Source organism: Salvelinus alpinus, chromosome 3 (genome assembly GCF_045679555.1).
Source record: "Salvelinus alpinus chromosome 3, SLU_Salpinus.1, whole genome shotgun sequence".
Taxonomy (NCBI): Eukaryota; Metazoa; Chordata; class Actinopteri; order Salmoniformes; family Salmonidae; genus Salvelinus; species Salvelinus alpinus.
This window is the reverse complement of record NC_092088.1, coordinates 71,768,085-71,783,071: the sequence shown is the minus strand read 5'-3', so window position 1 is coordinate 71,783,071 and position 14,987 is coordinate 71,768,085. Positions and strand designations below refer to the sequence as shown.

The 14,987-nt window shown below is 41.8% G+C and overlaps 1 protein-coding gene across 4 annotated transcripts in view; it reads left to right on the top strand.

Annotated features, from left to right (window-relative positions):
• LOC139571247 (annexin A4-like) overlaps positions 1–14,312 on the top strand; it is a 32,595-nt gene extending 18,283 nt beyond the window's left edge. Inside the window, exons 11-15 of one of the 4 annotated variants that reach the window (XR_011674261.1) lie at positions 1,685–1,778; positions 3,135–3,230; positions 3,459–3,517; positions 3,752–3,843; positions 10,923–11,037. Coding sequence is in view for 3 of the 4 variants with exons in the window: in XM_071393918.1 (XP_071250019.1) it covers positions 1,685–1,778; positions 3,135–3,230; positions 3,459–3,517; positions 12,627–12,749; positions 12,951–13,010 (432 nt within the window). In the remaining variant the exon portion in view is untranslated. Of the gene's footprint in view, positions 1–1,684; positions 1,779–3,134; positions 3,231–3,458; positions 3,518–3,751; positions 3,844–10,922; positions 12,039–12,626; positions 12,750–12,950 lie in introns of those variants that run through there. The other 3 variants (XM_071393918.1, XM_071393920.1, XM_071393919.1) reach the window with 3 other exon arrangements.
• Positions 14,313–14,987: the final 675 nt, after the last annotated feature.

Sequence of the window (14,987 nt, the reverse complement as noted above, 5' to 3'; positions counted from 1 at the left end):
GTTAGAAACTGATAATGTTATGTTGTGTGTTAGAAACTGATAATGTTATTTTGTGCGTTAGAAACTGAACATGTTGTGTGTTAGAAACTGATCATGTTGTGTGTTAGAAACTGATCATGTTGTGTGTTAGAAACTGATCATGTTATGTGTTAGAAACTGATCATGTTATGTTGTGCGTTAGAAACTGAACATGTTGTGTGTGTTAGAAACTGATCCTGTTATGTTGTGTGTTAGAAACTGATCCTGTTATGTTGTGTGTTAGAAACTGATAATGTTATGTTGTGTGTTAGAAACTGATAATGTTATGTTGTGTGTTAGAAACTGATAATGTTATGTTGTGTGTTAGAAACTGATAATGTTATGTTGTGTGTTAGAAACTGATCATGTTGTGTGTGTTAGAAACTGATCCTGTTATGTTGTGTGTTAGAAACTGATCCTGTTATGTTGTGTGTTAGAAACTGATAATGTTATGTTGTGTGTTAGAAACTGATCATGTTATGTTGTGTGTTAGAAACTGATCATGTTATGTTGTGCGTTAGAAACTGATCATGTTGTGTGTTAGAAACGAATAATGTTATGTTGTGTGTTAGAAACTGATCATGTTATGTTGTGTGTTAGAAACTGATCATGTTATGTTGTGTGTTAGAAACTGATCATGTTATGTTGTGTGTTAGAAACTGATCATGTTATGTTGTGTGTTAGAAACTGATCATGTTGTGTGTTAGAAACTGATCATGTTGTGTGTTAGAAACTGATAATGTTATGTTGTGTGTTAGAAACTGATCATGTTGTGTTGTGTGTTAGAAACTGATAATGTTATGTTGTGTGTTAGAAACTGATCATGTTGTGTGTTAGAAACTGATCATGTTATGTTGTGTGTTAGAAACTGATCATGTTATGTTGTGTGTTAGAAACTGATCATGTTATGTTGTGTGTTAGAAACTGATCATGTTATGTTGTGTGTTAGAAACTGATCATGTTATGTTGTGTGTTAGAAACTGATCATGTTAAGTTTGTATGTTAGAAACTGATCATGTTATGTTGTGTGTTAGAAACTGATCATGTTATGTTGTGCGTTAGAAACTGATCATGTTGTGTGTTAGAAACTAATAATGTTATGTTGTGTGTTAGAAACTGGTTATGTTGTGTTGTGCGTTAGAAACTGATCATGTTGTGTGTGTTAGAAACGGATCATGTTGTTTGTGTTAGAAACGGATCATGTTGTGTGTGTTAGAAACGGATCATGTTGTGTGTGTTAGAAACGGATCATGTTGTGTGTTAGAAACTGATCATGTTGTGTGTGTTAGAAACGGATCATGTTGTGTGTGTTAGAAACGGATCATGTTGTTTGTGTTAGAAACGGATCATGTTGTGTGTGTTAGAAACGGATCATGTTGTGTGTGTTAGAAACTGATCATGTTGTGTGTGTTAGAAACGGATCATGTTGTGTGTTAGAAACTGGTTATGTTGTGTGTTTAGAAACTGGTTGTGTGTGTTAGAAACTGATCCTGTTATGTTGTGTGTTTAGAAACTGGCTATGTTGTGTGTTAGAAACTGATTGTGTTATGTTGTGTGTGTTAGAAACTGGTTATGTTGTGTGTGTTAGAAACTGGTTATGTTGTGTTAGAAACTGATCCTGTTATGTTGTGTGTTAGAAACTGATTGTGTTATGTTGTGTGTTTAGAAACTGTATGCTGCCGGGGAGAACAAAGTGGGGACGGATGAGTCCCAGTTCAACGCCATACTGTGTGCCAGGAGCAAACCCCACCTGAGAGCAGGTAGCTACCCATCCTGCAGTATCTGTGTTTATATTACCAAGTCAGTTCACTGTTCTGGCCGACAGGGTTGTAACCTCTCAGATATTGAGTGAGGTTGTTTCCTCATATACTGTTTTTCTATGTCTATTATCTCAACAATATTTATACAAACATTTTATTCACTATATTAATGTATATTACCTGGTTGTTCCAATGTCATAACAACCCTGCCCATGGCTCATTAGTATATTATAACTTTACTAAGTGGTTATAAAAAACATATTACATGTTTATCAACCATGCGTATGGTTATAACAACTCTACCTATGGTTATAACAACCTTTAAAAATCTAGTCAAAGCTTATTGGTCGTGTACACAGTTGTGCAGATGTTATCGCAGGTGCATCGAAATGTTTGTTTCTAGCTCCAACAATGCAGCAATATCTAGCAAATGAGATGTTTTTATTACATGGTTATAGCAACCGGCGCATGGTTATAGCAACCCGGCGCATGGTAACAGCAACCGGCGCATGGTTATAGCAACCCGGCGCATGGTAACAGCAACCGGCGCATGGTTATAGCAACCCGGCGCATGGTAACAGCAACCGGCGCATGGTTATAGCAACCCGGCGCATGGTAACAGCAACCGGCGCATGGTTATAGCAACCCGGCGCATGGTAACAGCAACCGGCGCATGGTTATAGCAACCCGGCGCATGGTTACAGCAACCGGCGCATGGTTATAGCAACCCGGCGCATGGTAACAGCAACCGGCGCATGGTAACAGCAACCCGGCGCATGGTAACAGCAACCGGCGCATGGTTATAGCAACCCGGCGCATGGTAACAGCAACTGGCGCATGGTTATAGCAACCCGGCGCATGGTAACAGCAACCGGCGCATGGTTATAGCAACCCGGCGCATGGTAACAGCAACCGGCGCATGGTTATAGCAACCCGGCGCACGGTAACAGCAACCGGCGCACGGTAACAGCAACCGGCGCACGGTTATAGCAACTCTGCGCATGGTAACAGCAACCGGCGCATGGTTATAGCAACCCGGCGCATGGTAACAGCAACCGGCGCATGGTTATAGCAACCCGGCGCATGGTAACAGCAACCGGCGCATGGTTATAGCAACCCGGCGCATGGTAACAGCAACCGGCGCATGGTTATAGCAACTCTGCGCATGGTAACAGCAACCGGCGCATGGTTATAGCAACTCTGCGCATGGTAACAGCAACCGGCGCATGGTTATAGCAACCCGGCGCATGATAACAGCAACCGGCGCATGGTTATAGCAACTCTGCGCATGGCTCATTAGTATGACAACCTTATTACATGTATAACAACCCTGCCTATGGTTCTTGTTTCTGCTAGTGTTCCATGAGTACCAACAGATGTGTGGCAGAGACATCGTGAAGAGCATCTGCAGGGAGATGTCTGGAGACATGGAGGACGGCATGGTGGCTGTTGGTAAGTTCAGAAATAACCATCTAGCACTTTTTGGATCTGAAATCCTGTTGACTGATGAGTGTTGAAAATCATATGACTCAGGATCACACTGATTTGGTTTGGTTTGATATGCACAGTGTCTACATAGGGCTCTAAAGGAGGAATGGGTTGCCACTTGGGACTAAGCCAGTATGAAGGTTAGTCATGTCTCTACTCTATGAAGTAAAGCCTTGTCTTGTTGTGTTGCAGTGAAATGCATCAGGAACACTCCTGAATACTTTGCAGAGAGGCTTCACAAGGCCATGGCGGTAAGGAAAGAAAACTGTTTCTCACTCCGCTGATGGAAATGTTCTTAAACCGTGTTTACGGGTAGCCACCATGAGACATTGTTTGTAATCACTATAGTGTCTTGGACATATTTACACACACACACACACACACACTAGTGCTGAGCTATTAACCAAAAAATTTTCAACAACTAATTGACAGGGTTCAATTATTTGAATTTCATTTCGTTTCGTTTTTTTCTTCTGTTTCTCTAGAGATAAACCAGATCAAGCCTGAACTGTGCGATGTAATATGGCGTTGTAGTTTCCAACAGGTCAATTCTACATAATGTAGTGCATAAAATGTGGTAATTAACTACAATGTCCATAATCCATTGCGCATATACTTGTCCGGTCTGTTTCTTTTATGCCTGCTATGGCAGAGGCGGAAGAATGTGCAATCTTGAGGGGATATAGAGAGCAGCTGTTGTGTCTCGAGGTACACTATATATACAAAGGTATGTGGGCACTCCTTCAAATTAGTGGATTCTGCTATTTCAGCCACACTCGTTGCTGTCGGGTGTATAAAATCGAGCACGCAGCCATGCAATCTCCATAGACAAACATTCAACCCAAATAATCAAAACCGAAATAGAAAACCGTGATTATTTTTTAATAATTGAACCGAAACAAACTCAGAAAGCACTAATCACTCAGCACTAACACACATTTAGACGCCGTAGTGATTTTTATAGATTTTTATTTGTTATTTCACCTTTATTTAACCACGTAGGCCAGTTGAGAAAAAGTTCACATTTACAACTGCGACCTGGCCAAGATAAAGCAAAGCAGTGCGACACAAACAACACAGTTACACATGGGATAAACAAACGTACAGTCCATAACACAATAAAAAAATATATATACAGTGTGTGCAAATGTAGTAAGATTAGGGAGGTAAGGCAATACCTAGGCCATAGTGGCGAAATAATTACAATTTAGCAATTAAACACTGGAGTGATAGATGTGCAAGTAGAGATTCTGGGATGCAAAGGAGCAAAAAAATAATAACAATATGGGGATGAGGTAGTTGGGTGGGCTATTTACAGATGGGCTGTGTACAGGTGCAATGATCGGTAAGCTGCTCTGACAGCTGATGCTTAAAGTTAGTGAGGGAAATATAAGACTCCAGCTTCAGTGATTTTTGCAATTCGTTCCAGTCACTTGCAGCAGAGAACTGGAAGGAAAGGCGGCCAAAGAGGAGTTGGCTTTGGGGATGACCAGTGAAATATACCTGCTGGAGCGCGTGCTGCTATGGTGACCAGTGAGCTGAGATAAGGCGGGGCTTTACCTAGCAAAGACCCTTATAGATGACCTGGAGCCAGTGGGTTAGGCGACGAATATGAAGCGAGGGCCAGCCAACAAGAGCATACAGGTCGCAGTGGTGGGTAGTATATGGGGCTTTGGTGACAAAACGGATGGCACGTTGATAGACTGCATCCAATAGGCTGAGTAGAGTGTTGGAGGCTATTTTGTAAATGACATTGCCGAAGTCAAGGATCGGTAGGATAGTCAGTTTTACAAGGGTATGTTTGGCAGCATGAGTGAAGGATGCTTTGTTGTGAAATAGGAAGCCGATTCTAGATTTAATTTTGGAGATGTTTAATGTGAGTCTGGAAGGAGAGTTTACAGTCTAGCCAGACACCTAGATATTTGTAGTTGTCCACATATTCTAAGTCAGAGCCGTCCAGAGTAGTGATGCTAGACGGGCGAGCGGGTGCAGGCAGCGATCGGTTGAAGAGCATGCATTTAGTTTTACTTGCATTTAAGAGCAGTTGGAGGCCACGGAAGGAGTGTTGTATGGCATTGAAGCTCATCTGGAGGTTTGTTAACACAGTGTCCAAAGAAGGGCCAGAAGTATACAGAATGGTGTCGTCTGCGTAGAGGTGGATCAGAGAATCACCAGCTGCAAGAGCAACATCATTGATGTATGCAGAGAAAAGAGTCGGCCCGAGAATTTAACCCTGTGGCACCCCCATCGAGACTTCCAGAGCTCCAGACAACAGGCCCTCCGATTTGACACACTCAACTCTAACTGAGAAGTAGTTGGTGAACCAGGCGAGGCAGTCATTTGAGAAACCAAGGCTGTTGAGTCTGCCGATAAGAATGCGGTGATTGACACGAGTCGAAAGCCTTGGCCAGGTCGATGAAGATGGCTGCACAGTATTGTCTTTTATCGATGGCGGTTATGATATCGTTTAGGACCTTGAGCGTGGCTGAGGTGCACCCATGACCAGCTCGGAAACCAGATTGCATAGCGGAGAAGGTACGGTGGGATTCTAAATGGTCGGTGATCTGTTTGTTGACTTGGCTTTCGAAGACTTTAGAAAGGCAGGGTAGGATAGATATAGGTCTGTAACAGTTAGGGTCTAGAGTGTCTCCCACTTTGAAGAGGGGGATGACCGCGGCAGCTTTCCAATCTTTTGGATCTCAGACGATACGAGAGGTTGAACAGGCTGGTAATAGGGGTGATGGAGTGATGGAGACAACAAGCTATGTTTCAGGGCTAGTTCATGGGATGGCACCTACTGTGTTGACTAAAGAGTTCATGCTTATATTATACTGATATTATGATGACATTTTGTGAAGTTTTGGACTTCGGTAAGGGTTTTTCCAACTATTCGGGCTAGAGATCGACCGATTAATCGGAATGGCCGATTAATTAGGGCAGATTTCAAGTTATCATAACAATCGGAAATCTGTATTTTTGGACACCGATTTTGCCTTTTTAATTTTTTTACACCTTTATTTAATCTTTATTTAACTAGGAAAGTCAGTTAAGAACACATTCTTATTTTCAATGACGGCCTAGGAACGAACGGTGGGTTAACTGCCTCGTTCAGGGGCAGAATGACAGATTTTCACATTGTCAGCTCGGGGGATCCAATCTTGCAACCTTACAGTTAACTAGTCCAACGCAATAACGACCTGCACTCCACAAGGAGACTGACTGCCTGTTACGCGAATGCAGTAAGCCAAGGTAAATTGCTAGCTAGCATTAAACTTATCTTATATAATCAATCATAATCACTAGTTAACTACACATGGTTGATGATATTACTAGATATTATCTAGCGTGTCCTGTGTTGCATATAATCTGACTGAGCATACAAGTATCTAAGTATCTGACTGAGCGGTGGTGGTAGGCAGAAGCAGGCGCGTAAACATTCATTCAAACAGCACTTTCGTGCGTTTTGCCAGCAGCTCTTCGTTGTGCGTCAAGCATTACGCTGTTTATGACTTCAAGCCTATCAACTCCCGAGATGAGGCTGGTGTAACCGAAGTGAAATGGCTAGCTAGTTAGCGCGCGCTAATAGCGTTTCAAATGTCACTCGCTCTGAGCCTTGGAGTGGTTGTTCCCCTTGCTCTGCATGGGTAACGGTGCTTCGAGGGTGGCTGTTGTCGTTGTGTTCCTGGTTCGAGCCCAGGGAGGAGCGAGGAGGGACGGAAGCTATACTGTTACACTGGCAATACTAAAGTGCCTATAAGAACATCCAATAGTCAAAGGTTAGTCTCAGCACTCAATCGCTGGTTGAAAACTGTTTTCTGCCCCTCCCAAAAGATAGAATTTGTAGATAATTGGCCCTCTTTCTGGGACTCACCCACAAACAGGACCAAGCCTGACCTGCTGAGGAGTGACGGACTCCATCCTAGCTGGAGGGGTGCTCTTATCTTATCTACCAACATAGATAGGGCTCTAACTCCTCTAGCCCCACAATGAAATAGGGTGCAGGCCAGGCAGCAGGCTGTTAGCCAACCTGCCAGCTTAGTGGAGTCTGCCAATAGCACAGTCAGTGTAGTCAGCTCAGCCATACCCATTGAGACTGTGTCTGTGCCTCGACCTAGGTTGGGCAAAACTAAACATGGCGGTGTTCACCTTAGCAATCTTATTAGGATAAAGACCTCCTCCATTCCTGCCATTATTGAAAGAGATCGTGATACCTCACATCTCAAAATAGGGTTACTTAATGTTAGATCCCTCACTTCAAAGGCAGTCATAGTCAATGAACTAATCACTGATCATAATCTTGATGTGATTGGCCTGACTGAAACATGGCTTAAGCCTGATGAATTTACTGTGTTAAATGAGGCCTCACCTCCTGGTTACACTAGTGACCATATCCCCCGTGCATCCCGCAAAGGCGGAGGTGTTGCTAACATTTACGATAGCAAATTTCAATTTACAAAAAAAAAAATGGCGTTTTCGTCTTTTGAGCTTCTAGTCATGAAATCTATGCAGCCTACTCAATCACTTTTTATAGCTACTGTTTACAGGCCTCCTGGGCCATATACAGCGTTCCTCTCTGAGTTTCCTGAATTCCTATCAGACATTGTAGTCATAGCAGATCATATTCTAATTTTTGGTGATTTTAATATTCACATGGAGAAGTCCACAGACCCACTCCAAAAGTCTTTCGGAGCCATCATCGACTCAGTGGGTTTTGTCCAACATGTCTCTGGACCTACTCACTGCCACAGTCATACTCTGGACCTAGTTTTGTCCCATGGAATAAATGTTGTAGATCTTAATGTTTTTCCACATAATCCTGGACTATCGGACCACCATTTTATTACGTTTGCAATCGCAACAAATAATCTGCTCAGACCCCAACCAAGGAGCATCAAAAGTCGTGCTATAAATTCTCAGACAACACAAAAATTCCTTGATGCCCTTCCAGACTCCTTCTGCCTACCCAAGGACGTCAGAGGACAAAAATCAGTTAACCACCTAACTGAGGAACTCAATTTAACCTTGCGCAATACCCTAGATGCAGTTGCACCCCTAAAAACGAAAAACATTTGTCATAAGAAACTAGCTCCCTGGTATACAGAAAATACCCGAGCTTTGAAGCAAGCTTCCAGGAAATTGGAACGGAAATGGCGCCACACCAAACTGGAAGTCTTCCGACTAGCTTGGAAAGACAGTACCGTGCAGTACCGAAAAGCCCTCACTGCTGCTCGATCATCCTACTTTTCCAACTTAATCGAGGAAAATAAGAACAATCCAAAATTTCTTTTTGATACTGTTGCGAAACTAACTAAAAAGCAGCATTCCCCAAGAGAGGATGGCTTTCACTTCAGCAGTAATAAATTCATGAACTTCTTTGAGGAAAAGATCATGACCATTAGAAAGCAAATTACGGACTCCTCTTTGAATCTGCGTATTCCTCCAGGGCTTAGCTGTCCTGGATCTGCACAGCTCTGCGAGGGCCTGGGATCGGGAGAGACACTTAAGTGTTTTAGTACTATATCTCTTGACACAATGATGAAAATAATCATGGCCTCTAAACCTTCAAGCTGCATACTGGATCCTATTCCTACTAAACTGCTGAAGGAGCTGCTTCCTGTGCTTGGCCCTCCTATGTTGAACATAATAAACAGCTCTCTATCCACCGGATGTGTACCAAACTCACTAAAAGTGGCAGTGATAAAGCCTCTCTTGAAAAAGCCAAACCTTGACCCGGAAAATATAAAAAACTATCGGCCTATATCGAATCTTCCATTCCTCTCAAAAATTTTAGAAAAAGCTGTTGCGCAGCAACTCACTGCCTTTCTGAAGACAAACAATGTATACGAAATGCTTCAGTCTGGTTTTAGACCCCATCATAGCACTGAGACTGCACTTGTGAAGGTGGTAAATAACCTTTTAATGGCGTCAGACCGAGGCTCTGCATCTGTCCTCGTGCTACTAGACCTTAGTGCTGCCTTTGACACCATCGATCACCATATTCTTTTGGAGAGACTGGAAACCCAAATTGGTCTACACGGACAAGTTCTGGCCTGGTTTAGATCTTACCTGTCGGAAAGATATCAGTTTGTCTCTGTGAATGGTCTGTCCTCTGACAAATCAACTGTACATTTCGGTGTTCCTCAAGGTTCCGTTTTAGGACCACTATTGTTTTCACTATATATTTTACCTCTTGGGGATGTTATTCGAAAACATAATGTTAACTTTCACTGCTATGCGGATGACACACAGCTGTACATTTCAATGAAACATGGTGAAGCCCCAAAATTGCCCTCGCTAGAAGCCTGTGTTTCAGACATAAGGAAGTGGATGGCTGAAAACTTTCTACTTTTAAACTCGGACAAAACAGAGATGCTTGTTCTAGGTCCCAAGAAACAAAGAGATCTTCTGTTAAATCTGACAATTCATCTTGATGGTTGTAAAGTCGTCTCAAATAAAACTGTGAAGGACCTCGGCGTTACTCTTGACCCTGATCTCTCTTTTGACGAACATATCAAGACTGTTTCAAGGACAGCTTTTTTCCATCTACGTAACATTGCAAAAATCAGAAATGTTCTGTCCAAAAATGATGCAGAAAAATTAATCCATGCATTTGTTACTTCTAGGTTAGACTACTGCAATGCTCTACTTTCCGGCTACCCGGATAAAGCACTAAATAAACTTCAGTTAGTGCTAAATACGGCTGCTAGAATCCTGACTAGAACCAAGAAATTTGATCATATTACTCCAGTGCTAGCTTCCCTACACTGGCTTCCTGTTAAGGCAAGGGCTGATTTCAAGGTTTTACTGTTAACCTATAAAGCGTTACATGGGCTTGCTCCTACCTATCTTTCCGAGTTGGTCCTGCCGTACATACCAATACGTACGCTACGGTCACAAGACGCAGGCCTCCTAATTGTCCCTAGAATTTCTAAGCAAACAGCGGGGGGCAGGGCTTTCTCCTATAGATCTCCATTTTTATGGAACAGTCTGCCTACCCATGTGAGAGACGCAGACTCGGTCTCAACCTTTAAGTCTTTACTGAAGACTTATCTCTTCAGTAGGTCATATGATTGAGTGTAGTCTGGCCCAGGAGTGTGAAGGTGAACGGAAAGGCTCTGGAGCAACGAACCGCCCTTGCTGTCTCTGCCAGGCCGGTTCCCCTCTCTCCACTGGGATTCTCTGCCTCTAACCCTGTTACAGGGGCTGAGTCACTGGCTTGCTGGTGCTCTTTCATGCCGTCCCTAGGAGGGGTGCGTCACTTGAGTGGGTTGAGTTACTGACGTGATCTTCCTGTCTGGGTTGGCGCCCCCCCTTGGTTTGTGCTGTGGTGGAGACCTTTGTGGGCTATACTCGGCCTTGTCTCAGGATTGTAAGTTGGTGGTTGAGGATTTCCCTCTAGTGGTGCGGGGGCTGTGCTTTGGCAAAGTGGGTGGGGTTATATCCTTCCTGTTTGGCCCTGTCTGGGGGTTTCTTCGGATGGGGCCACAGTGTCTCCTGACCGCTCCTGTCGCAGCCTCCAGTATTTATGCTGCAGTAGTTTGTGTCGGGGGGCTAGGGTCAGTTGGTTACCTGGAGTACTTCTCCTGTCTTATCCAGTGTCCTGTGTGAATTTAAGTATGCTCTCTCTAATTCTCTCGTTCTCTCTTTCTCTCTGAGAACCTGAGCCCTAGGACCATACGTCAGGACTACCGGGCATGATGACACCTTGCTGTCCCCAGTCCGCCTGGCCTTGCTGCTATTCCAGTTTCAACTGTTCTGCCTGCGGTTACGGAACCCCTACCTGTCCCAGACCTGCTGTTTTCAACTCTTAATGATCGGCTATGAAAAGCCAACTGAGATTTATTCCTGATTATTATTTGACCATGCTTGTCATTTATGAACATTTTGAAAATCTTGGCGCTCTCTAATTTTCTCCTTCTCTCTTTCTTTCTCTCGGAGGACCTGAGCCCTAGGACCATACGTCGGGACTACCGGCCGTGGTGACTCCTTGCTGTCCCCAGTCCGCCTGGCCTTGCTGCTATTCCAGTTTCAGCTGTTCTGCCTGCGGTTATGGAACCGCCACCTGTCCCAGACCTGTTGTTTTTCAACTCTTGATGATCGGCTATGAAAAGCCAACTGAAAATTATTCATGATTATTATTTGACCATGCTTGTCACTTATGAACATTTTTGAACATCTTGGCATAGTTCTGTTATAATCTCCACCCGGCACAGCCAGAAGAGGACTGGCCACCCCTCATAGCCTGGTTCCTCTCTAGGTTTCTTCCTAGGTTTTGGCCTTTCTAGGGAGTTTTTCCTAGCCACCGTGCTTCTACACCTGCATTACTAGCTGTTTGGGGTTTTAGGCTGGGTGTCTGTACAGCACTTCGAGATATTAGCTGATGTACGAAGGGCTATATAAAATAAAATTGATTGATTGATTGATTGGTTAATGAAATACAAATGGTATAGAGGGAAATAGTCCTATAATTCCTATAATAACTACAACCTAAAACTTCTTACCTGGGAATATTGAAGACTCATGTTAAAAGGAACCACCAGCTTTCATATGTTCTCATGTTCTAAATGTTAGCTTTCTTACATGGCACATATTGCACTTTTACTTTCTTCTCCGGCACTTTGTTTTTGCATTATTTAAACCAAATTGAACATGTTTCATTATTTATTTGAGGCTAAATTGATTTTATTGATGTATTATATTAAGTTAAAATAAGTGTTCATTCAGTATTGTTGTAATTGTCATTATTACAAATAAATCAACAACAAAAATGCGGCCGATTAATCGGTAGCGGCTTTTTTGGTCCTCCAATAATCGGTATCGGTATCGGCGTTGAAAAATCATAATCGGTCGACCTCTAATTCGGGCACATTTATTTTCTCGAGGCAAGCTGAAGTTGGTAGCCAAAGTCAGTAGCTGAAGTCTATGCCCCTTTGTCGGTGATTGGTTAACAGTAGGGATTCTTCAATAAAGTCTTTCTTGTCATTCAATGAGAGACGGCTCATTTTCATGCACATTTTTTCACTGATAAATACTGCACCAAATATCTTAGTTAAATGTAAAATTGCAGAAATGTCGAAATTATTGACAGATTTCTTGAGTAATCTTGGATTAATTCGGACTATTTGGAAGTGTATACTGGCTACGGTGTCTCAAAATGGACAAACGGTACTATTGCCTCTTTTTAATTTTTTTTTCAAGCGAATGTCTTTTAAGGGAGTATGCGAGCACACTCGTTCGGTTCGCCTAGCCGGGTTTGGCTTGGCGCCAGCCGAACTGAAGCATACTGACGCCTTAACCCCTCTTTGTGATATAAATCCTTTAATTCATATTTAGTATTGACTCTGTACTATGTGTTCCCAGGGGGCTGGGACCAAGGACAGGACTCTGATTCGGGTCATGGTGACTCGCTCTGAGGTGGACATGCTGGACATCAGACAGGTGTATCAGCAGACCTACGGGAAATCACTGTACACCGCCATCTCTGTATGTACCTTACACAAACAATCACTATGCTAAAATTATTTTATTGGAATCAATCCATTGATTTTATGCTATGGAGATGGATTGCTGCCAAAATTATGGAAATGAATGAATAATAATTCACAAGTAAATTATATTCATTTCTTGGTTTATCTAATGGAAAATTATGCATTTAATACTGTTTTTTTTCTCACCATCTGATAGGGTGACACCTCTGGTGACTACAAGAAGATGCTGCTGAAACTGTGTGGTGGAAGTGATTAGAGGGAAATTAAGACATCGTCTACATCAACCAGGACAGTGAAGTCATAGAATTAGAATGAGAATATTTCAATTCAGAGGTGCTATGGCCGTTCTATTTCTATGAGTGTGCTAGTCCATAAGAATGTGCCAGACACGATCCTATATCAACCTGTGATGCATGTTGTTATTTTAGCCTTACTTGTGTCTCACAGTCCAATGCAACATTTCATTACTAACTACTAACACACACACCATAATGTACTAAATGATATATGCAAGATAATTATTTTCTTTGCTGCATATGCAATCAGTTATTGTGTAGTCTTGATACATTTTCACAGTGGTGGAAAAAGTCCCCAATTGTCACACTTGATTAAAAGTAAAGATCCCGTAATAGAAAAAGTATTTTTACTTAAGTACTTTACACCACTGCATTTTCAAACGTTTTTTTTATCATGATATGTGTAATCATATTTCATGTTATCAGGATAGTATCATTGTATACTAAAATACAGTACTATAATTTACAAATGATTAGCTTTCTGCCAAAAACTAAATATATATGAATATTTCTGGATGTTAAAGCCTTTGTGTAAACACGTGCAAATATTGTATGAGATTTAGATACTTAAGATATACAAAATGTTGTATCCTACAGTTTTATTGCAGACTACTACTATATTCTATGCAAATTAGCACCTTGTTTCATTTAGAATGAAAGCCAATAATAATGAAATATCACCAGACATTTCTTCCCAAATTTTTCTCTTTTAGTGACACCTTTTATTAATGTAGGCAATTTTCCATTGCTTGTTTCCCAGATATAAACACAATGTTGCCTTTTATGCTCCAGACCCAAAACCCGCCATGGCATGCAACTCTTTCAATGTTATACCATCTATTTTGAAAGCTATTTAGTTCCACACAAGTCAATATTTGTTTCTCATGTAATCTTTCATTGCCATTTTTACCATAATTTGAATGTAAGTCATTGTGCAACTGTTTGCCAAAAGTGAAATATGTATTCATTACATAGGTATCTATAACCGGTATACATGTAGTAAAATGTTATGCCAGTAGAGAGCAGGTTTTATACACAAGTGAAATTGGCAATGGATCCACTGAGACATGGTAACTGGAAAATTATAAATTCTGGCACAGTATATAGCTATTATATTAATACCACTTTTGTTACTTGTCACAATGGCCCAAAAGTGCTGCCTTTGTATGTACAAACTAATGTTTATAATCATTTGATTGTTGTAATGTTCATCCACAGGCTTATAACGGCATCCTTCGTGTCAATTAAAATATTTTGACTGACTCATTTTCTGTTTCAATAATTGGATTTTTGTCCTTCATATTCATATCATTGATTGTCATAGCCTGAGTGCTATTAAGCCAAATCCTTTACACTCATAGGCTGAACAAGGACAGCATTGAAGATGGAAAGAGCACAAACAGACTTGGGACCAGGCAATGACTAATTTCTCAACTGAGAGACATTTAATAACTTCTTAAATAGTTATTTCCCTATTAGACAGCTGTTTAACACAACAATGATCATTTGCATTTCAAAGGCCTGTTTCATTTCCACCTTGGCCAGATAATGAACCTACGCAGACACATCGAAGTCAAGCTGACAGTCGATCCCTCTTCAGAGACAAGATTTACCTCACCTTACCTACAGTCAAAGGTGGAAATGAAAAGGCTCATATGAAAGTATCCTCTCTGCATGGGCCTTCCTCTCTTATCTGAGAGGGGAAATTAAATAATGTCTCAAATGGCATCCTATTCCCTTTATAGTGCACTACTTTTCACCAAGGCCCATCAAATAGGGTGCCAATTGGGACTTGAGAAAAAGGTTGGTTTGCGTTAGAGTTCACTGCCACACCAGATAGTGGTTTTAGCACAGCAGAGAGCTTTAGCTGGGCTGAAAATAGTGGATGAAATGGAGGATGAGAGAAATGTATTTAAAGGCAATATTTCAAAGACCCC